This window comes from Panicum virgatum, chromosome 1N (assembly GCF_016808335.1).
Source record: "Panicum virgatum strain AP13 chromosome 1N, P.virgatum_v5, whole genome shotgun sequence".
Taxonomy (NCBI): domain Eukaryota; kingdom Viridiplantae; phylum Streptophyta; class Magnoliopsida; order Poales; family Poaceae; genus Panicum; species Panicum virgatum.
The window spans coordinates 12,800,674-12,822,083 of record NC_053145.1 but is presented as its reverse complement, the minus strand read 5'-3'; the positions used below and the strand labels follow the sequence as shown (position 1 = coordinate 12,822,083).

The 21,410-nt window shown below is 43.9% G+C and overlaps 3 protein-coding genes and 1 non-coding gene across 7 annotated transcripts; 2 read left to right on the top strand and 2 right to left on the bottom strand.

The window, feature by feature from the left end:
* Positions 1 to 7,098: 7,098 nt before the first annotated feature.
* LOC120655204 lies at positions 7,099 to 8,069 on the top strand. Its single transcript, XM_039932953.1, has 2 exons — positions 7,099 to 7,693; positions 7,781 to 8,069. Exons 1-2 carry the CDS (start codon positions 7,415 to 7,417, stop codon positions 7,796 to 7,798), a joined length of 297 nt encoding a protein of 98 aa, XP_039788887.1. The 5' UTR covers positions 7,099 to 7,414; the 3' UTR covers positions 7,799 to 8,069.
* A 251-nt stretch (positions 8,070 to 8,320) lies between these two features.
* On the bottom strand, positions 8,321 to 13,223 carry LOC120655202 (protein HIGH CHLOROPHYLL FLUORESCENCE PHENOTYPE 173, chloroplastic-like). Of its 3 annotated transcripts, none has more exons than XR_005667369.1 (17): positions 12,942 to 13,221; positions 12,165 to 12,380; positions 11,904 to 12,065; positions 11,739 to 11,789; positions 11,502 to 11,636; positions 11,380 to 11,403; positions 11,147 to 11,258; positions 10,676 to 10,801; positions 10,531 to 10,580; positions 10,109 to 10,267; positions 9,936 to 10,031; positions 9,745 to 9,860; positions 9,499 to 9,622; positions 9,245 to 9,358; positions 9,074 to 9,154; positions 8,767 to 8,977; positions 8,321 to 8,651 (listed from the first exon to the last, which is right to left on the bottom strand). XR_005667369.1 is itself a non-coding variant. In XM_039932952.1 (17 exons), exons 1-16 carry the CDS (start codon positions 13,008 to 13,010, stop codon positions 8,831 to 8,833), a joined length of 1,782 nt encoding a protein of 593 aa, XP_039788886.1. In that variant the 5' UTR covers positions 13,011 to 13,223; the 3' UTR covers positions 8,321 to 8,651; positions 8,782 to 8,830. The 3 variants fall into 3 exon arrangements, 1 of the variants encoding a protein (XP_039788886.1); XM_039932952.1 differs by having other exon boundaries at positions 8,782 to 8,977; positions 12,942 to 13,223; XR_005667370.1 differs by having other exon boundaries at positions 9,936 to 10,267; positions 11,355 to 11,403; positions 12,942 to 13,153.
* TRNAQ-CUG lies at positions 12,556 to 12,627 on the bottom strand. Its single transcript has one exon. It is a non-coding gene; the product is annotated as a tRNA-Gln (tRNA).
* Positions 13,224 to 14,931: 1,708 nt separating the features above from the next.
* Positions 14,932 to 20,908, top strand: LOC120655201. Of its 2 annotated transcripts, none has more exons than XM_039932951.1 (4): positions 14,932 to 15,236; positions 19,894 to 20,003; positions 20,138 to 20,229; positions 20,310 to 20,908. In XM_039932951.1, the coding sequence occupies exons 1-4, from the start codon at positions 15,191 to 15,193 to the stop codon at positions 20,449 to 20,451; spliced, it is 390 nt and encodes a 129-aa protein (XP_039788885.1). In that variant the 5' UTR covers positions 14,932 to 15,190; the 3' UTR covers positions 20,452 to 20,908. The 2 variants fall into 2 exon arrangements, with proteins under 2 accessions (XP_039788885.1, XP_039788884.1); XM_039932950.1 differs by having other exon boundaries at positions 20,298 to 20,908.
* The last annotated feature ends 502 nt before the right edge of the window (positions 20,909 to 21,410 follow it).

Below are 21,410 nucleotides of genomic sequence, written 5' to 3'. Positions count from 1 at the left end.
CACATCGCAGAAGAGCGGCCTCCTTTTTCTTACTGTGCTCCACTATATGCTCCCCCCGCCGCCCCCACCTCCCACGGCTCCGGCGCCGCTCCCGGTATAGGGTCGAGATGGCGGACTAGAGGGGGGTGAATTGTCCTTTCTAAAACTAATTGCGCCGGCTAACCGAAACTTATGCGGAATTGAAACTATTCGCTTAGCTAAGAATTCACCCCTCTAACTATGATTCTAATGCACCTCAAAAAAGATCATACACAAAACAAATGGAGTGCCAAGTTAGTAAGAGCTCTCCTAACAATTCTAATGCCAAGTCACACAAGACTAAGTACTAGTACTTCACAAACCGTGGGAGCTCCTACACAATTCTAATGAGCAAAAGCACAAAGCCAAATCTAAGCTCACTAGATTCTCAAGGCCACAATTCAAACACAAGAGCTCAACTTGCTTAGCTACACAATCTAAGAAAGAGCAACTAATTAAGCTACACAAGCTAATTAGTTACACTAGGATCTCTACTTCTAGCTACACAAGCAAGAAAATGATTAACAAGCTACACAAGCTAACTAATCACTAGAGAGCAACTATACAAGCACAAGGTATATATGAATGTAAATACAAGACTTGTGATTCGGAGAATGCAAACCACCGAGAAGAGATGAACACGTTGACACGGTGATTTTTATCCCGAGGTTCACTTGGTTGCCACCAAACTAATCCCCGTTGAGACAAGCTCTAAGGTTACCGCCGATCCTCTTGCTAGTGGTGACTCTCAAGTCACACTCTTCCACGTTGAGTGCTCACACCGAGCTCTAGCACATGATCCGGCCGGACCACTTGTTGCTCTTCACATTTCGCTCAACTAGAATTGCTCTTCGCGACTCCCGCGGGGTGAGCACAATACCCCTCACAATCTCTTCTCCGGAGCACCGCACAATCTTCTTGCGGGTTTCAACGGAGCCTCTTGCCACCAAGCCGTCTAGGAAGTAGCAACCTCCAAGAGTAACAAGCACACCAGCTTGCAACACGATCACCTAGTGCCACACTCTTGCAATCTCTCAATGCAATGCACTAGAATCACTATCTCACTTAGCGAATATGATTAGCACTAACACAAGTGAGTTGAAGGGCTCTCAAGCACTCTCACACATGGACACCAAGTTCCCAAGGTGCTCAGCTACCTCAAATGGCCGGCCACACCCTCTATTTATAGATGGAGGCCCCAAACTAGCCGTTACACTCAAATCCCGTGAAAACAGAGTTTTCGCGGACTGTCCGCCTCACAAAAACCGGACTATCCGCCATTCAAACCCAACGGCTAGATCTGCAATGATTATGTATCAGAGTCGACCGTTAGAGCCCTTCGCGGACTGTCCGCACCCTATTGGCGGACCGTCCGCCGTTCAGACACTCCGAACACTCAGAGAGACAGCGTCTCTGGACAAACTTAAAGTTTGAGGGGCGGACTGTCCGCACCCATTATGCGGACCGTCCACCCTTCACATTGTGCAATCTTTCAGAAGCGAAAACATCTCTGGTCATTTTGTCAACTGACCGGCGGACCGTCCTCACCCCAGGGGCGGACCGTCCGCCCTTCACTCTTAAATCCCACTAGAGACCCAACACGTCTCTGGTCAAATTGTTAAGTGACCTGCGGACCGTCCGCGCCCCTTGGCCGGACCGTCCGCAGTCCAACCTTTCAGCCCAAGCCAGAGAAACAACCTCTCTGGACGATTTCTTTAAAATACATGCGGACTATCCGTACCCCAGGGGCGGACCGGCCGCAGTACGGCCTTCAAGCCCAAACAGAGCTGCAACCTCTCTGGACAAAAATGAAATATACTGGCGGACCGTCCACCCAACAGGGCCGGACCGTCCGCTCGTCATTTCTTTTTCCCATAAGTTGATCAACATCAACTCCAACACTTTATTCTTTGTAAATGTGCCAACACCACCACGTGAACAACACCATGTGCATGTGTGTTAGAATTTCACAATCATTTTCAAAGGATTTTCACTTGATCTCTCCACGCCACTCGATCCTAGCAACATCGCAATGATAGATCGCTCAAGTGGCACTAGATGACCGATATGCAAACAAGTTTGCCCCTCTTGATAGTACGACCATCTATCCTAAATCCGGTCATGCATTTCTCTACACAACCTTTGACCGGTGAAATAAAATGCCATACAAATCATACTTTTGCCTTGCGCATTCCATTTCAACTTCCCAAATATTTATGCCACACAAGCACCAAACTCCATCAAGCCTTTTGATCATCATCATGAGTCAACACTTGGCTTGATCTTTCTTGAATGATATGATCCACTCCATATCATCACATGACTTCTTTGGTCCATCGATCTTGACCTTGCTCGCTCTTCACCGTTATCTCGGTCCATCGGTACCAAGTCTTGCTCAAGCTTCACCGCCACGCGGTCCCTCGCTTCAAATCCTTGACTTGCCCTTCACCATTGCAACCGATACATCAAGCCAAGCCTTGTCTTGATCTTCTCCACTTTGGTCACATGACTCCATGGCATGTGTCATATGCAATGAGTTCCTCCATCACACTATATGAGCATAGCATCAACTCTTAGCCATTTCTCCTACATGGCACATGTTGCTCATACTAGTGTCTTTGTGTGGACTAATCACATGTGTATCTCAACATAAACACTTATTAGTCCACCTAAGTTGTCACTCAATTACCAAAACCAAACAAGGGCCTTTCACCCAGCGCCCCCACCGCCGCCCTCCACCGCCGCCACGCTAATCGAGCTCGCTGTCGCGTCAAACGACTTTCTCCTCGCCCCTGCCGCTAGCCACCGCCCACCGGTCGTCCGGTCCCGCCCGGCCGGCGGCGCTCACGTGCCGCCGGGTCCTTCTCTAGGTCTGGTGGTCATGGAGCCCCCACCCCCAGCAACCCGAAATCATAAACTCCGCCGCCTCCCGCCACCACTCCGGCCGCCGGCCACCTTGCCGGCAGCCGCCCCACCCACCTCCCACCCCTCTCCAGCCACCCCGCCTCGCCCTCCCCTAGCTTGATGGCGGCCGTGCACCCCCTCCCCTAACTCGGGAAAGAAGAAGACCAGGGGCTCCTCCCCTTCTGCGATGGCTCTTTATCGCACGCGATAAATAGAAATCACGGCCAGACCCTCCCATCGCCGCTCCCTCAGACTGTCTCCAGGGGTACCCTCTAAAATCCACCTCCTAAAAAGAATATTCTCCTCCCTCTAAACAGATTCCGCACTCTATATCAAAATCCTCTTCAACAATACACTCCATACCACACCCCCTATACCCCGCCATCTAATATTTTATATTTCCCTCTCCAACTAACTCCAACTACCTCTTCCCCCTCAAAACTAAAATAACTTGTTATTAATCAAAATATGAACAGGAGTACCAATGATAGTCTAGAGTGTAAATATATTTTTTGAAAAATAATTAATTAAGATAAGAATCAAATTTACAATTGCCTGAGACTGAACAAGCCGAATGGATTAGCTTGGCTAAGACTACAAACTGAAGATGCAATCTACCATGTAACAAGTTCCCTATGACTTCAGCCACAAAGTTCAGCAATCCTATAATTTTATTCCTTCATGCTGCATCATGCAAGAGAGTATCCTAATAACTTCAAATAAGAAATCAAAGCTAGGGCCGGTGAGGCGTGCATATGCATGTGTGTAGTCCTGAAAAAAAAAGGAGCCTATCATTGCTACTAATCTATTCAAACCATACAATCCATAAATCTATAGGCCATCTTTGAATCATCTTTAGTACAGAATCCTAAAGCGTACAACAAGTAAAAACATACAATCCATTCAAACCGACACCCATCCAACATCACATCCAAATAGACAAGCACGGGGATTTTACCTTCTCCTTAGTCGCTGGCGCTTCAACGATGAAAATGAATCTCCTGATCCGGATCGGGATCCACGAACCAGCCGAGATGAACGACGCCTCTTCCCTGACTTGGTTGGGCGGCCTTCTCCTTCTCCTCTTCCTCCACAGGCCCGGTCTTCTAGCCCCCTGCCGCCGGCGTCCGGGAATCTGCTGCACTGGTCCTCCTCTAGATCTGTCGCCCGGGGCGGCACCTCCTCCGATCCGCGCCGTTCCTGGCCGGATCCACCTCCACCTCCCCTTTCCCCGTCGGCCGCCACCTTCCCTGCCCTGCTCTTCGCCCTCTCGGCCGGAACTTCAGCACGAGCGCGGGCAACAGCCGCCGGGGGTGGAGAGAGACGGAGAGAGACACGAGAGGCGGGGAGAGAGACGATGGAGGACCTGGGAATGTGGAGGGCGACCGGAGGACCCCGAAATATCCAGGCTCGGGTACTGGGTACCGCTGGAGCGGGTACCGGGTCATCCCAGCCTCTATATTTGGAGTCCGGGTCGGTTGGAGTGGCCCGTTGTGGACAGTCTCAGTCCCCCTCCTCCGCACGCTATGCATCGAGCGCTGCATTTCAGGCATTCATCGCCTGAAGGTAGTTTATGGGCTGCCGTGATTAATTTAGGCCCAATAATATTTTCATTGCTCCATTTGGATTGTACTTTAGACCCGTTCATATTTAACCTTAGCGGTAGCAGCTATGCAGCATGCGGAGTTAGTATATAACTAGATTATTTTGCTTTCATCTTTTCTTCCGTTATTTGTTTTCTCTTTTTTTCACATATTTTCTCTTCTATTTTTTTATCTTTCTTATTCTCAGTTTTCTTCCTTGTATTTTTTATTTTTTAGGGGTAAGAGAGTTTTTTCTACACAGTCATAATTTATCCTAAAAATTCTAGAATGCCCTACATTTCAGGATGAAGGGAGTACGTACATCTCAAACCAAATGCCATATAAATGTCAGGGGTAGTCGTTGAGCCCATAGACTATGATCATTATTGAAAAAATAGAGGATTAAGTTAATTAAATTTCTTATTAAGTTGCGCTAGTTGAGCTATGGAATGAAGGACCCTCGTAACTCTATGCAATGGCTTTAGATGAAGTCTTTTGGAGTAACTTAAAATATGTTGATAAACATGCATTGATTTGCTAAACTGGCAGTGGAAGCAGAGTAAGGGTGGAAGCAGTGAAGCACAATCAGGTTTAGGAGTCTTTTTTTTTGAACAAAAAGGTTAAAAAAAAGGTTTAGGAGTCACCATCAAAGTTGGTGCTTCCATCTTGACGGCAAAAAGGCGCAGGAATGTGCAAGGTAGGTGCCTAATATTCCCCCCTCTGTTTGGGTGGATCCTACTCCATCAGTTTGTTCCTCTTTAGATTTTCACACAAATAATCCAGCCTCCAGCCATACGAAGCGACACTTCAACTCTTTTGTTCATGAGAATACAAAAGAAAACACTTGTTTTCGTGCCATGAGGATAAAACAAATTAACAAATCACATCAAGAGGTTTCTTCATACTCTCTCGGTTTGAAATTATAGGTCATTTCAACTTTCTTAAAGAGTCAAACTATTTTTATGTTGGACCAAAATTATAGAAAATATTAGAAAATTTACAAATAAATATAATATGAAAGTATATTTAACAAAGAATCTAATTATACTTATTTGGTATCATAAATATAAGTAGTTTATTGTATATATTTGATCAAGTTTGAAATATTTTAACTCTTTAAGAAGGTTGGAATGACTTACAATTTGGAACAGATAGAGTACCTAATAAAATTATTTGGAGCTTTCTCATCAGAAAGCTAATTCCATATTTGTTACTACTCTTGTTTCACAATGATGTGTTATTATTCAAGAGGCGTCACAGATGAGAAAATGAGTGTAGTCATTTCAGTACTTGTACTTCAAACCTCTACGCCTCATTCAGAACACAAAAGAAATTACTTTGCTGTATTCAGCAAATGATGTGAAATGAAGAAAATGGTTTGTTGTGAGGTTATCTGACCAAGCGACTATCGGACATGCTCTTCCACAATTGACGCTGCCTGAGCTCTAAAATTCGAGTCCTTTTATGAGGTTGTTCAGATTGTGTATGAATATTAAGAACCTATCCATTGTACTTAAATTTCTAATCCTTCTTGTATAAACAAACTTTAACCTCACTGCAGTCAACTTGCCGCTGAACAAGGGACACATGCATGTCATGCATGGATAAAAAAATTGACTAAATTATCCGAGGCAAATATTTCCAAACTTTCAAGGCTGCCATAAAAGGGTAGTCAGTGGACAAAAACCCAACAGCTTTAGTAGTTTGCGTGCACCCAATCCAAACACATCATTTATTTCTTTTGAAGAGGGTCATATCAAAACTCTACGACGATAAAAAAAAGTCATGATCCGATCAAGGGATCCAAAACACGTGCTATGTCATAAGTACATGACACGACTTGGGAGCATCTAATGCCTTGTGCCAACTGTGTACCAGAATATAATTTGCTGCAACCATTCACGGCTTGCTATAAAAAAAACACAAAAATATAAAGGTAGCTGTTTTGCATCCTATGCATGGCGTCTATCTGATCTTCACAGCGATGCGTCACATTAATTGAAGGACCTAAAGAAAGTTCCATGGATCTGCTAGCTGGTCACTCATGAACAATGGCTGCTCTGCCGAACTGAAATTAAAGGTGGGAGAACAAAGGCACACATAAATATAACCAGTACCTATATATTATTATACAAAGTTTTGCTGGAGAGATAGTCCAAAATAGACCTGGGCATCCTCCGGGCCGGGTCGGGTTCGGGTCGGGCCAAAAAAAGCCCGGTGTTTTTTCTAGCGGCCCGTACCCGACCCGACCCGGTGGCCGGGCCGTAAAATTGAGCCCGCACCCGACCCGACAGCCAGTCGGGTCGGGTCGGGTTCGGGTCGGGTCGGGCCGGGCCTATGTAAAATGTCGGGTTCCTTCGGGTTTTTCGGGTTTCGGGTCAAAATTTTTAGCCCGTGCCCGGCCCGTCAGTCATACCGGGTCAAAAATTTTGACCCGAGCCCGCCCATCAAACTCTTCGGGTCGGGTCGGGTCGGACTATTTTCGGGCGGGTTGGGTCGGGTCCGTCGGGTCGGGTAGCCCATGCCCAGGTCTAGTCCAAAACCTTATCATGTAGCCATGCGTGCCACGTCACATCACACCATGGCAGTGTCTAAAATAATTCCCGGGATCTTCTACTTCCTTTCTTTCTTTCTTTTTTTTTTTGAAATTTCCACATTCTAAACACAGAAGGCCGACACTGGAACCAACAAATCTGGTCCTTTCACCATCCTGAACTAGGTACCAACAGCAGGAAGCCAACGGGAGATTCTTTGTGTTCTCTCCAATCTGCATCCCTCCCAGCCCCACAGGCATCTTGCCCGGCAACCAAGCAAGCACAACAGCTCACCTATCTCACCTATCCATCCATCCACCCGTCCATCTTCTTGCCCCCCATGCATTCTTCCTGTCCGCCTGATCAGGACAAGCCATGGCGTCGTCACCATCGCTCCTGGACCTCATGAGCCTGTCGCCTTCCCACGACGGCTCGGACTCCTCCGAGGGAAGCTGCGGCAGCGTGGTGCAGGTGGTGCCCAGGGACGTCTCCGACGAGCTCCTCGGCAAGTTCGAGGACGCCGGCGAGTTCGGCTTCGAGTACGGCAGGAGCGGCCTCTGGTCGCCGCTGGTGCTGCGGCTCGAGGTCCTCGCGAGCGCGCCGCGGGGACGGGAGAGGCGCAGCCACCGGAGCTGGAGGATGAAGGTTGGAACGGTGAGCTCTCTGAAGTCTGAACAGGCATGTCGATGGTTGCTGCAGGTGTTCTGCTCCCCTGACTGTTGTTCTTGTTTTCCGATGCAGGTTTTCTGCTGTTGGTGACATGCGGGACTCATGAATTCTTCTGTTAGTGCAATCTGTTCATGTAACTATTTTTTATACTTTAATGGTGAAAATAGTTTTCACTTGTATTTGAACAGATTTGCTTTGTACTTGGAAATGTAAAAGGTAGTAGTAGGATGTTTGTGGACATGTATGTTGGTGTGTCCACTAGTTAGTTTGATCAGAATCCTGATAAGTAAGCAAAATACATCAAAATAGCGCTGTAATTTTGAGGGACTCGTATCAATCTACCCTGTTTTCATGTCCCCATTTTTTCTCTGCTGTGAAAACTGAGCTTTGTTATTATTTCGCTATTGCAACTTGCACAATGGAAGATCTTGCAGGCATGGCATAATCTGTAAGGGTAACACAGGCAAAAGAGGAACTGCATCTACCTAAGAGTATTAGCTAATAAGTGGGGGTCTCCCCCGCTGTACAATTCAAAAAGAGTATTAGCTAATAATCTACAATGTCTACCACTCTCTTCTTGCAGAACCATCTCCTGCGCCGCGAGAATCCTAATTTGATGGTTAATGAATTCTTTTAAACCACGTGATATATGTTATGCTATAGAATTAAATTTACTTTCTGTTCAACACGTGCAGCACTCTACAAGTAAGAGACAAAATACAGACACATAGAATTTTTGTGAAACAATAAAAATACAGATACATAGATCTGCCCTATAGATTCATATCCTAGATTTACCATCCAAGTGTCACCCACAATTCTATGCGACTCACGTTTCTCTTCATATACATGCATGGTAGCCATTGCCTTCTCATTTCACATTCCATATCGAAAGCATCTTCTTTAACAGAGGATCCCCCCTTTGGTATTAAAATCACCATGGCTGCAAAGTATGCAACATCAAGATCATAGCACATCACCAAAAGCTACAGCTACTGGCACAGTATAAATAATGAGTTTCAGGTTTCAGTTCAGCTTTAGGATGGCTCAAGACTTACGGAGTGGAGGGTTACCACGTCAAATTTCACCAAAAGCAGATGGCATTCTTCATGCAGCGATTCTTCAGACCTGAGCAGGTGTAGCTTCCAGTGCCTCTTTACCCGTGATGCGTTCTTTTAGTTCTTTGAAGTACACTTCATAGTCCTTTTCAGGAGGGGGATTTGAAGGGTCAATCACATATGGTTCGCTGAATGGGACAGTGCTCTTGACCTGATCAAAAGAATTATTACCATTAGCTTTCTCTCAAAGATAATTGACAACAATATCTGTTCTATTAGTCTTGGAAACAAGTTGCAGAGTTTTAACCTCGAAAGTTTTCCCCACAGCGTTTGGGCTTGCCAGAGCCGCTACACAAATGCGGGCAACTTCTTCCCTTGATATCTTCCCCTGAGATTGCGCAACAAGTTTATTAAAATGGATCGCAGGAAAAAGAAGAGCACATTGGGACGTCATGATGATGGTGCTTCCTGTACATACTGTGATATTGTCCCCCTGGTCAAATATGAGATCTGCTCCAGCTGGTTCCTCAGTTAATGCACATGGTCGCACAATAGTGTACGGAACACCACTTTCCCTAATTAAATCCTCTCCCTGAAATGCCACCTCAGGTATAAGGGTTTCAACTTTCAAGGTAACCAACACGACAGACATTCTTCAAAATGTACAATTATACCAGGGAAATAAGAAGGCCTTCTATTTTTGTAATTATGAGTTTAAGGCAGTGCGCATACCTTCAACTTATAAGTTAAGATGGAGCCAAGCTCTTTGTTCAAGCGAACAGCAGGCGGTTGCTTGCTTAAATCTAGACCCGGTCTTTCAGGCCTTGTAACTCCTGCGGAACTCACATGAACGAACCTGTGCATAAAAGACAAACAAGCTCAATTAGTCCTGAATAGTTCCAGAAAGAAATTGAAAAATGAGATTTACTTCTTCTGTTGAACTGATGTCATCTCCTGGAAACTACTAGATAGACAAACCTTGGAGTGATCGGCTCATTGATGTATGCTCTAATACTTGAAAAAGGAAGCTCGAATGGACCTTCATTAAATGTTGGGTTGAGTTTTCCATCATATTCAAACTTGCTGAACATAAGCTACAAAATTATCATTAATGTTAGATGAATGTTCACCAAGTGTTCAGAGTTTGCAAAAGAAAAAAAGAAAGATACCTGCAGTGAAGTAATGTTGCTTGCATCGAAGGGTGGAGCATCAGTCATAGTACGAGCACGAAATACAGGTTTCAGAGAAGAGAAAGGTATTTTAACCTGATCCAGGAATAAGAACATAGCTCTACGTCACTGAAACAAACAATGAAGATATTTTACAGCATAGTATGACATACACTTTGCCATTCTCCCTTGGTTGTGTCAAAGCTTTCTGTATAGCCAACAGTATCCCATTCATAGCTTGTCCGAATAATGAGTTTATACCGTCGCCCATCACCTTTAACTCGTAATTCAATACCATCGTATGCTGACAGGTCCTCTGGCACAGTGAAATTCTGCAGTTCGAGTAAAATAACATACTGTTAGCAATTAAACATCACCATAAACAGGATTCACTAGCAAATAAAAAATAAAGTTATATATTACTGGTGCCTGCATGGTTCACATTTGCTTACATCGCCAGAAAGAAAATGTCCTTTTATTTACATGAAACAGCATAGGATATAATTGGTTATTGCAAATAACATAGCACATAAATAGTAACGATATGCCTAGCAGTATTTTTCTTTTCACAAAATACATGAAAGTAGTCAGTTACCTTTGTCCTTATACTAGTAAACCCACCATTATTTGAAGTAGATACAGTACCTAGATAAAGGTGATGCACGGGTAAGCTTACAATAGCAACATTTCAAGCAAATGCAACATCTCATACACAAGGTTCAAGGAATAAAAACAAATACCTTTGAACAACCCAGTTGGCCCACCAGTTTCACTTCCTGTTGGTAGGATTTGAAAAGTACTTTCACTAACACCACCCATTACAACATCATCAAGAGCTCCCCACACAATCTTTCCAGATAAGTTGCCTACATAAGAATGAGAATATTGCCTTAAGATTAATGGACTCATTGAGAAAGTAAACAAACAAGTTGACGTGAAGTAAAACCATCATGGTTAGCAAATAACAAAGTGGATTTACTTAAAGTTTTAATATCAAACGAAAGTAATATGCTATGCAACAATAGCCAATTATGGGAACATGATTACATGGACCCAGGGCCCAAATGTCAGTAACACTACCAGTGGTATCTCTTGTACTAAATGCGACTTTTGTGGCACTATAGAGGTCTTTGGTGAACGCTGTAGTGCCAGATGAAATATATGAAAATAAGTTGAATATTTTAAATTTGATCAAGCAATGAAAGGTATACCTTTAAGCCCAAATAGAAGTTTCCCTTCACTTAGTCCAACACTGTTCTTTATGGCATTAATCAAGTTTTGCATTCCGATGTACTCTACCATTTCAGGTGAAGGTCCCTTGATCTGATTGGAAAAACATATAATGTAGTGAATTTGGGATCTCATAAAGCAAAAGTTACAGTTTTTAATCAGGAGAGAACCAGTTGCTACTTCTTATACATGAGAAGATGTCTCGATGCGCTACCTCAGGTTCAAAAAACTTGATGCCCTGCACGAATAAGAGATTGTAAGTGACACACCATTGTAGCCAGATGGTAGAATTCATAAGTTTTTTACATCTCATAGAGTATTGGGCATATGACATACTTGTTTGTACTTCTGTCTATCTGGTGTATCACCTTCCTTTGGTCCTACTATGACAGATACAGCGTTCACTACTTTCCTGACCCCTTCGAAGAGCTTAGGATCGAGTGTATCTTCCTTTGTAACATCTCCTATGATCTGAAACCAGCAGTTGCTTTGAAGTAGGTGCAGAAGTGCTGTTGACTGAAATTAAATCCCACAGCACAGCATGTAGAAATTCAAGTAAAATAAGTAACCTACCAAATCTATGTCACGCCCCAACATGCTCCTTGCCTTATCTTCATTTCTAGCCTGAAGTAAAAAAAAAATTGAATAAATATCATGACGATTATTAAGCAGCAGTTATGTTCATGTAACTGATGGAAACGTGAAAAGCCAAAATGAGCTTAGTTGCCAGCAGAGTACCAATACTCGAACGGGTACGCCCTTCTTCCGCAAGATGTCGACCACCCGGCGCCCAACACCACCAGTGGCTCCAGTGACCAGCACCACATCCGATGTTTCCATTTTCTTCGGCGCTTCGCTAGAAGCAGAGCCAGTGATACTGCTAATGATGGACTCTACAATCTACAAGACAAAGCAAAAGCATCAAGAGCTCAAGACAGCTAGCATTCATACCCCCAAACTCAATGCAAAATGGAAGCAAGCAAAAGTTGGTGACAAAACCTTCAGAGGGTTTGGGGGGCCGTTGAAGAAGTACAAAGTCCTGACAAATCTGCCGATGTCCCAAGACTGTTGCCCGGCAAAAGCTATTACCTCTCTCCGCGACAACCGTGACGACGCACGGCTTGATGGGTTGTATGTGATGCTTGGAAACTGTCTGGAACCGAAGAAAAGCACCTTATGGCCTGTTCTTGTGGAGCAGGAAGCAGTGAACCTCACCTGATGACAAAAATAGCAATATCACATTACATATGTTATCAGGAGTTCAGGACAGAAAAAATTGCAATATTAGGACTGCAAACATTGCTGGTTTCAATAATTGGGTGCAATAGCTCTGAGCTGGTCAACCTGATCCCATCAAATCAGGATTGAAAAAAAAAGAGATGAAAAAATTAGGTCCCACCGAGATTTGAACTCGGGTTACTGGATTCAGAGTCCAATGTCCTAACCGCTAGACCATGGGACCTTTGGTGGCTCAAGCTCCTACTAAAATGTTAAATCCTAAACTCTCGGCTTGGGATTCATCCGGTTCAGCTAACCTAACCTAATTGCTCCCGCTGATGATGGCAAATCCCTAACGACCTCGTCTAATATATTAAGATTTCGTCGCATATATATTTATCGAATGGGGACTCGAGTTTCGACGAAGCATCGAAACTCCACGCGAACTCGGCGCACCACTCGCCGAGAGTCGAGAGAGACGACGCAGTAATGAGCTTCAAAGAGGAGGGGGGCTGAATTGGCACGGGGGCGAAGAGGGTGGGGGCGGGAGTCGCTCACCCGCGGCATGGAGAGAACCACCGGGGGAGACGGAACGGCGGCGGCGGCGCAGCAGGAGGAGCAGCTCATCTTCTTCCCCCCCTGGAGGGGACGAGACGAGTCGACAGCAAGGGTAGGGGAGGGGGTTCTCTCACTCTCACCACGCCATTGGGAGGCCGGGACTGAGGCTGGTGCTCAGCCAATCGGGCGCCGCGCGACGATGACGACGAAGGGGATGCCGCCACCGGAGCGTCGTGGAAGGGAGGCGCGGACCACACAAATTCCTGCGGTCCGGTGCGTGCACGTGGTGGTGCGCCCACGAGGCCACGACTGATAACTCCCAGTCCCAGCGGCCTCGGGCACTGGCAGCCGTCCAGCGGGACCTCGAGATTCGTGCGTCATGAACGTGAGGCCGTACGAGACACGTACTAGGTTTTATTATTATTATTTTTGCTAATGACGTAGTAGAAAATTAGAGGAAAATGGTTTAAGGATCACAAGTTCCGCAGATAACGCTTTTTTTCATTCTCTGTAATCTTCTAGTGTTTCTTTAAGATAAGATCTTCTAGTGCTGCACAATAAATTTTCCTTTGTAAGATAGTGTTTCAATTTGTTGCCGCAACGTATAAGGGATAGGAACATGTGAAATAAAAGAAAACTAGTTTCACCTACTCCCTCCGTTCCAAAATAAATGCAATTCTATGGTTTAAAATTTGTCCCACAAACAATACAAGTTTGACCTAGCAATCACAAAAGACAAGAGTCTCTAGAAATTTCTTGTACAAAAGACAAGCCAATGTCGAGATTTTTCTTACAAAAGATAAGGGGCAATTTGGTAATTTGCATCTAGCATTGATTTACGTGTTTGATTCTAGAATTGCTTTTATTTTGGGATGGAGGGAGTAGTTCATTCGGAGGGGAGGGAGAAAAAGAACTTCGATAGCCGGTGTACACATGTTAAAGATCCGAAGGTATCAGTAGCCAAACGCAGCTTAAAACATATCCGCAAATAGTGTAGTTTTAGAAAGTTTCCGACATATTATTCATCCAAAGAAATGACTTTGTTGCCCCCTAATTACTTCTACCAATTATGATTGAAAAACGTGTTATATATTTGGTTTTCTGGATCCTCAATGAATGCGTATGTATTGAAACTAGAAAGGTAATATTTACTAAATATTTGATTGGTTCTATATATTTTTCTATGCAATGCTAATGCGTATGTATTAAAACTAGAAAAGTAATATCTACTAAATATTTGATTGGCTCTATATGTTTTTCTATGCAATGCTTTCTTGGTACTTGATATTACTTTAATTAAATGGATCTCATTGCAAGCTAAAACTACACTCTTTGTGGGACAAAAATTGAATACTAAAACTACACTTTTTGTGGGACGGAGGGAGTATTTAATTTCTTTGGCGTAAATTTTTTTAGAAGAGAATCTTGCTATTTTGAAGTATTAAATAAAATTTATTTATAAAACTTCTTTCAAGATGAGTTAGTAAATCGCAAGATGAATCTAATGAGCCTAATTAATTCATAATTAGCGGATGGTTACTGTAGCATCACGTTACAAATCACGAGTTAAGTAGTCTCATTAGATTCATCTCACAATTTACAATTCATTTGTGCAAAAAGTTTTGTAAATAGATTTTATTCAGTACTTCATACATGTGTTCAAATATTTGAGGTGATCTTTTTTTTTTTGTAAATTTTTGGGATCTAAACACACCCAATGTCGAAGCCCTGGAGTAATCCCATATTTGGATAGCACTAATTTGTTGGGCTGGTCTGCTTTCGCCTTATCCGATTTATTCTCTTTCATAAAACACTGTTGAATCAGCCGAAACGAGCCGTTTTTTTCCGCCAGATGAAATTTCGATGCTCTGAACCTCCAATTTTCAACAAATACTATACTAGTTTTTAATAATAAAAATGTAAAAATACTATACTTGCGTGTTTCAGCTGCATCTTGACTATTCAAATTGACCATTCCAGCCGTGCTTACCGTGCGAGCCATCTTGCCGCTTGAGGCAGCGCTGACGGTTCGCACAAGACACAATCACACAGCCAGCCGCCCGCTGCCCGCGCTGTGCTCTCACAACTCACAAGTCACAACCAGCCGCGCCGCGCCACACAGCCCGCGGCTCTCCGCGCGACGGGTGCGATGCGCTGATGCGCATGGCACCTGCACTTCTGGCTTCAGATGGATCTCACTCTCCATTTCTCCAGACTCCAGCAGACCAGCCCGCGGGCTGTTCGACGAAATGCGCGGCGGACAATACCCCGACCTTCTTGTCCGACGAGAGCGCGGTACGCTCTCCGCACACGCGTGCTTCCTTTTCCATGTAGTGGTGGCTTCGTCTTGGTAAGAGTTAGCATCGCCAATTCGCCATGGCGTGCGGCGTAGGCCAGCGGCCACCTAAGTTGCTTATGCTTTCCTAGCTAGCGGTGTTGGTTAATTCGTGCCTTTGTTTTTCCTAGCAACTGGCACAGATCATCTCCTTGAAGACTGCATTGTCTGAAGACAACAGGAAATGACCAAATTATATGTTGCCATGCCACACGACCGATAACCTGCTCTCGCTTTTTCCACAAACAAGCCGAACATAGACAAATGGTATGCTTCTGCATAACGCACCAGGCCTCCAATGTTCTGGGAAATATCGTCATCACTTCATCATCATTATCATTTATTAGTCAGAACTCTCGTCTCATGCCTGTTTAGGTGCTATACAATCTCACCTCAAACACTGCTAAAAAAGCTTTTTTAAAAAATTGATAGCGCATGATTTTGGAAGTGTATACAGTTTGTGATGTTATTGAATTGCAGTTGCTATCCGTGCAGCATTAAGTTTTGCAGAAAATGGCACTACCCTGTCGACAAGTAGAAAAATAATTTGTGACTTATTGGCATATAGGGTGTCCCCAGGCGACAAAATATGCTATGCCGATTGAAGCAAAAAAAAAAAGAAGAAAGTAAAGTTGGAACTATCTCTGTTCTTCTTTTATGCTTTTGGAAGATTCTGATTCCATAAAACTTCATACTTCATTCATACATTAAAATAGTTAGGAAACAAATTTACAAAAACACTGCACACGATAATTGCAACTAAATTGCAATTGTTTTCCTACTTTCCCTATAGCATATCATCTTGCAGACACTAGCACTGGGGACAAAGGCGATGAAGCATAAAAAATATCATCTCTGGTCGTTGCATCATAGCCTGAAGTGCTTTCTGTTTCCATATTACTTTCCAGGACCTTCACAACCTGGGACATGGCTGGTCGTTTACTGCAGTCACGCTGCAAGCACCAAACAGCTAGCTTGATTACTTCTGTCATTTCTGATCCATGTAACTGGATATCTTCATCCTGATTGCTTACTATATCCAGAACTTGACCAATCTTGATTTTCTCTTGCAGTATATTAATTAGATTGGCGCTTCCTTCAGGCTGATTGTTTTCCAGGTTTTTCCTTCCACTAACTATTTCCAGCACAACTACACCAAAGCTGTAAATATCAGCCTTCTCAGTTATTGTTGATGACAACCATTCCGGTGCTAGGTAACCCCTTGTTCCTCTGATTTTGGTCATCACATGGCTTTGGTCCCTATCGATCAGCTTTGCTAGACCGAAATCAGAGATCTTTGCATTGAACTTGTCATCAAGGAGGATATTTCCTGGCTTGATATCAAGGTGAGCAATCTTCTGGCGGCATTCTTCATGAAGGTAGGCCAAGCCTTTTGCGATGTCTAGGATAATCTTATATCGAGTTGCCCAACTGAGTGAGCCACTTTGGTTTTTTCTGAAGATCCATTTATCCAGAGACCCGTTGCTCATATGCTCATAAACAAGGAGTCTGTGGAATTTGTCGGAGCAGTACCCAATCAATCTGACAAGATTAATATGATGGATGCTACCAATGGTGATGACTTCTGCCATGAATTCTTCCTTCCCATGGCCGATGTCACGCAAACATTTGACAGCAATCTTGACATTTCCAAGTTTTCCCTCGTAGACTGGCCCGAATCCTCCTTGTCCCAACTTTTTGCTGAAGTTATTGGTTGCTTCTCTAAGCTGTTTGTAGGAGAATCGTGTAGGCATCCCAGCCACTCCTTTAAATGGATCATCCTCTTCCATCCTCTTCACTATTATTCTTCTGATCATGAGAATGAGTAGGCAGATGACTGCAACCAGAACAGGAACACCGACATGGTAAGCAGTTGCATTTATTTTCTTACTTGATGGTGGTGGCACCATCTGCACCTTGACATATGCAGATAAGTTGTATCCAACTACTTCTGGCTGGTAATTCATGAGTGAGAAAATCTTTGGCACCAGAAAGCAGGATCCATTAGAGACATTTTGATGCCTAAAAAAGACTGCCTTGCATGAACAGGTTTTCAAGCATGCCTCCTTGCAGCTTTCTTCATCGGTAGTCCAATTGTATGCAAAATTGAAGTATGTGACGTTTGGGAGTTCCATAAGCTTATGATATTGGATAAAGTCACAGGACAGAGGGGTTTCTAGGGAGCAGCCAAGGTTAGGTTGCCGGTCATCCAACTGATGGAAAAGGTCATCATCAATATTTCCACTAGGGCAACTGCATTGTCCTTGAGAACAGATACCGTATTCTCCACATACTGTAGGGTATGCACATTCATCAGGATACACCTGCAGAACATCAGCAAGAGCTTTCCATGAAATACCATTCCATCCATAAACTCTCAGGTGCCCATCATCCTCAAGGCTCATGAATTGTGCTGATGATGACAAAGGCAGAGAGATATCGAATAGCTTGATATCTGTGCTGTTGAATCTAAGAAATGCGGAGAAGCTCCCTTGTAAGAAGGAAATGTGAGTCGTGCTATTCTTCACTTGATCAGAGGATATGTTTGTCTTTGATTGAACTAATGCATCAGTAATATTAAAGCTTTTCTGATAATAGAGCTGTGGAGGATCTGCATCGATGAAAGCATAGAGGCCATTGTCTAGCACAGTGAGATAGAACTGACCTTGAGTACTATTTGCTATCGAGGAAGTGGACCTAAGCCTCTTCCCTTGCCACAGTGACTGCCCAATGAGGAGTGTGTCAGTTGGGTGTGCAAATGATTCCCACACCGTCTTCCCCATCATGTCGAAGAGAATCAGATTCCCCGTCTCAGCAAGATTCATGCCAACAACAGGGCTTCCTGTTGTATTCGTGGACCAGACTAATGAACCATCGAAGTCTCTGAGAACGAGATTTCCGTCCTTGGTAAACTGCACTGATGCATTCTCCTTCACAGGATGGTACCTGTTAGCTGTCCACACAACCCTTGGCGTGGTTGTGGCATTGAAGGCAGGGTTGCTTGGATCACCAATGGACAAGAAGAAGACTGCAAAGAGGAAGACATTGCAGGGAGCAGCGCAGATGAAGCCGCAGCCGAAGGATGGACCAGACCCGGCAGGCTTCTGCCTGACAAGAATGGCTCTGATTGTGGAACCGTTGCCGTAGGTGGTATTGTAAGGGATAGTAGCTTCATTGTTGGTCCAAAGGGAAGGAAGGTTGGCAATGGGGCTAGGGTAATCAATGGACCAGGCTTTGGATATTGGAATGGACAGCATGAAGAGAAGTAGCAAGCTTTCAATCGCAAGCATGGCTGGTTCCTGAGTTCTTGGACTGGATGTAGAGATCTTTGCAGATTGTGTGATCTTTTGGTCTGGACAATTGAAAGATGGAGACTGATCTCGGAGAGAAACGAGGGGAGAGAGACATGAGTTTAGAGCTTGTCTGGAGGGAAAATTCGGCAAAGACAAGCGACCGTGTATCAGATTAAAGAATTGGACAAGGAGATGAGTGGAGACTTAGTGGTGTTCAAGTCCTGAAAAAGCAAACCTAAAGTACACTGGAAACAAGACTGATGATTGTTAGCATTAGCGTGCTGATGACGTCATTCTTGGCAATGTGCTACTCCCTCCTTCCATAGATATATTTGCACGTGGCACAATGGCCAAGGGCACCAAGTGTGCTTATCAATCTCATAAATGCAACATAGACTTTTTGTTGGTCCTCCAATGTTTTAACTGGGAACTCCTCGTTTCTAGTGCTATTTATTGCCACAACTCATGCCAATAGCAAATATAGCTATCATTTTTGAACATTTGAAGTTTTGAAATACAGCTATCAAAAGTGGATGGAGGGAGTAATTCCAACACCCTAGGTCCTTGTTTTGGTATCCAGTTACTGAAGTTTTAGCAGTCAATCATGAAATTTGCTGTCTGCAAACCAAACTGTCCATTGAGCAGAGCATATGTTATGCAACTGACGCCTATCATTAGTGATAAAAAACCGGGGTTCAGGAATCAGGTGAGATGGATTGGATAGTTTAGATTTATCCCAGTTATCGGAAGTTCTCATGTCGACCACTACCTATCTATGAACTAAAAGAAGTCATGTAGAGCACTCATGCAAATTCAACTTCCTCGCCGACATAAGTGGCCAGATCAATTTTGGACCCACGGAGAGTTGACGTACTTTTATGGTCTATCATGTTAATGTAGTACATATATATTTTTACAAGAAACTGGTTCAGCAATTATCTTCCACAACGATTTTATTTGGTCATCCTGCCCCTGGTTCAGTATATTCACTCTTGAATTTCGTTAATGGATGCTAACAAAACTTTTCATGACGAACTTGATGAAGCATTTTTTTTATAAACAAGGTTTCCCCACTTTATTTCAAGCGAAACAAAGCGCCAAGTCTGATCAAAATACTTGGACATGCAAAATGAAGTATTTTATTACTTGTGATCAAAAAATGAAGTCTTAGCAAATTTTGACCTGAAAATTCATATTTCCAGTGTCATGACTAGATTGCTTCAATCAGCTGGAAAGAAATGCATTTAGCAGCTTGTATTCAGTGCATGGCCATGGGAACAAGCGAAAAATGCAACTTTCTTAGCTATAATATTTGTTTATGCAGTTGCTTCTGAATGTTTACGAAAATCACACTGTCAAGTAGGAGTAAGTCGTGAGATGAACGTGGGATCCACGAACCAAGACATAGACCAAACTAGTTTCTCCGGTATGGATGTAAGTGTGAACATGTATTCTTGGAGAATACATTCACGTGTTTGTGCTTTTATATCTACTAGTCTTTAAACATGGAAGTATCTTCGAGGAGCTAAATTCTGCTCCATTCTAAGCATGGACATGTCAAATTTCAGTGTCCCAGAGTTCTCAACTTCGCTTGTTGCCCAGGGCGGTTTGAAGACGGTGAAAGGTGGATGTGGGCCCCACATGTTGGTGACCTGAACTCGTGAGAACCACACTACCAATTTTGGAGCAGTTCCAGTTCTCCTGAATTCCTGATCCCAATCTTTACAGCTCCATGATCAGGCTGCTCCGGCACATCCACATCTCAGCTTCAGAAGGAAACCACACACCCAGTTTCCTCCAGTCAAGCGTGAGTCCAGCTCAGAACCTAACAATAATGATCAACTGGAAAACCTCCGCCACATGGCGACTGGCCTCGAAATGATCCAGGTGTGGACAAGTCTGGCAACCTTGTAGACCTGGCCTGGTTGAACTCTCTGACGCATCGAAGATTCGTGTGGTGTGGAACTGGAGACAGCTGCTGCCTAGAGAATGGCCGGCCTTTTTTCTCAAGTTCCTGGCAGAAAGGCACACGGTTACGTTTAGAAATGAGGTTGCCGGGAAGACCAGAACAAACTACTAGTTTTTTTTTTCCTTTCTTTAATATTCTAAATTTCTAATGAACTGCTAGTTGGTGTCAAGAAAACGTGATCAGTATGCTAAGGCAGGAGTCTTCTACTCAAATAAGAGAATCGTTGCAAAACTTTGTCTTTGACAAAGGATTGGCTGATGATGCATATACATCCCTGAATTCTGGAAAGGTTCTCTAAACTTTCTAAACGGCTACTAAAAGGTTGCGCTTGCATACAGAATGTTTCAGTGAATTTAATTATGTAAAAAAAGTTTCAATGAACAGAAATGCCATGATGGAAAGAATTTGCTGCTGCAGAAGTGCAGAACTAAGAGAATCTGTTGTTGGGCCCAGAATCAAGTACTCAAGGGCATGATAGATGGTTCAGCCTACATTGATGTTTCTCAAGAATAAGTCTGTCTGCGATCCTATCATCATGATATGATCCACTTGTCCGGTTGTTGAAACATGCAAACAGACAAGGTATCAAAATGGGTGCAGGCAAATCTCCATCTGGGAGCGCAAATATTCCACACGGTTTCTAATGAACAACACCCACAGCTGCAGAATGGAGGCTGTGGGCCACCTGAAATAAGCAGTCCAAAACCAATGGTGATATGTGAACGCCAAGGTTTACCATCAGATCTCTTCTCATTCTGCTTACCTGCAGCCGTTCTTGCTGGAGGCGCCTAGCTTCTGCGGGTCCTGGCAAGCACTGTCCATTCAAACTTCTGTGTGAACAACCCAGATCAGCATCACCGCAAGTTGAAATC

Excerpts from the sequence above, each read along its gene's own strand:
- LOC120655204 (XM_039932953.1), top strand. The coding sequence starts at position 7,415 with ATGGCGTCGTCACCATCGCTCCTGGACCTCATGAGCCTGTCGCCTTCC.
- LOC120655202 (XM_039932952.1), bottom strand. The coding sequence starts at position 13,010 with ATGAGCTGCTCCTCCTGCTGCGCCGCCGCCGCCGTTCCGTCTCCCCCG. Across the intron at positions 12,066-12,164 it reads GCCCCCCAAACCCTCTGAAG|ATTGTAGAGTCCATCATTAG; the intron begins GTTTTGTCACCA and ends TTTGTCTTGTAG. Across the intron at positions 9,359-9,498 it reads TCTTAACTTATAAGTTGAAG|GGAGAGGATTTAATTAGGGA; the intron begins GTATGCGCACTG and ends GTGGCATTTCAG.
- LOC120655201 (XM_039932950.1), top strand. The coding sequence starts at position 15,191 with ATGCGCGGCGGACAATACCCCGACCTTCTTGTCCGACGAGAGCGCG. Across the intron at positions 20,004-20,137 it reads CTAGTTTCTCCGGTATGGAT|TGTCCCAGAGTTCTCAACTT; the intron begins GTAAGTGTGAAC and ends GTCAAATTTCAG. Across the intron at positions 20,230-20,297 it reads CATGTTGGTGACCTGAACTC|CTCCATGATCAGGCTGCTCC; the intron begins GTGAGAACCACA and ends CAATCTTTACAG.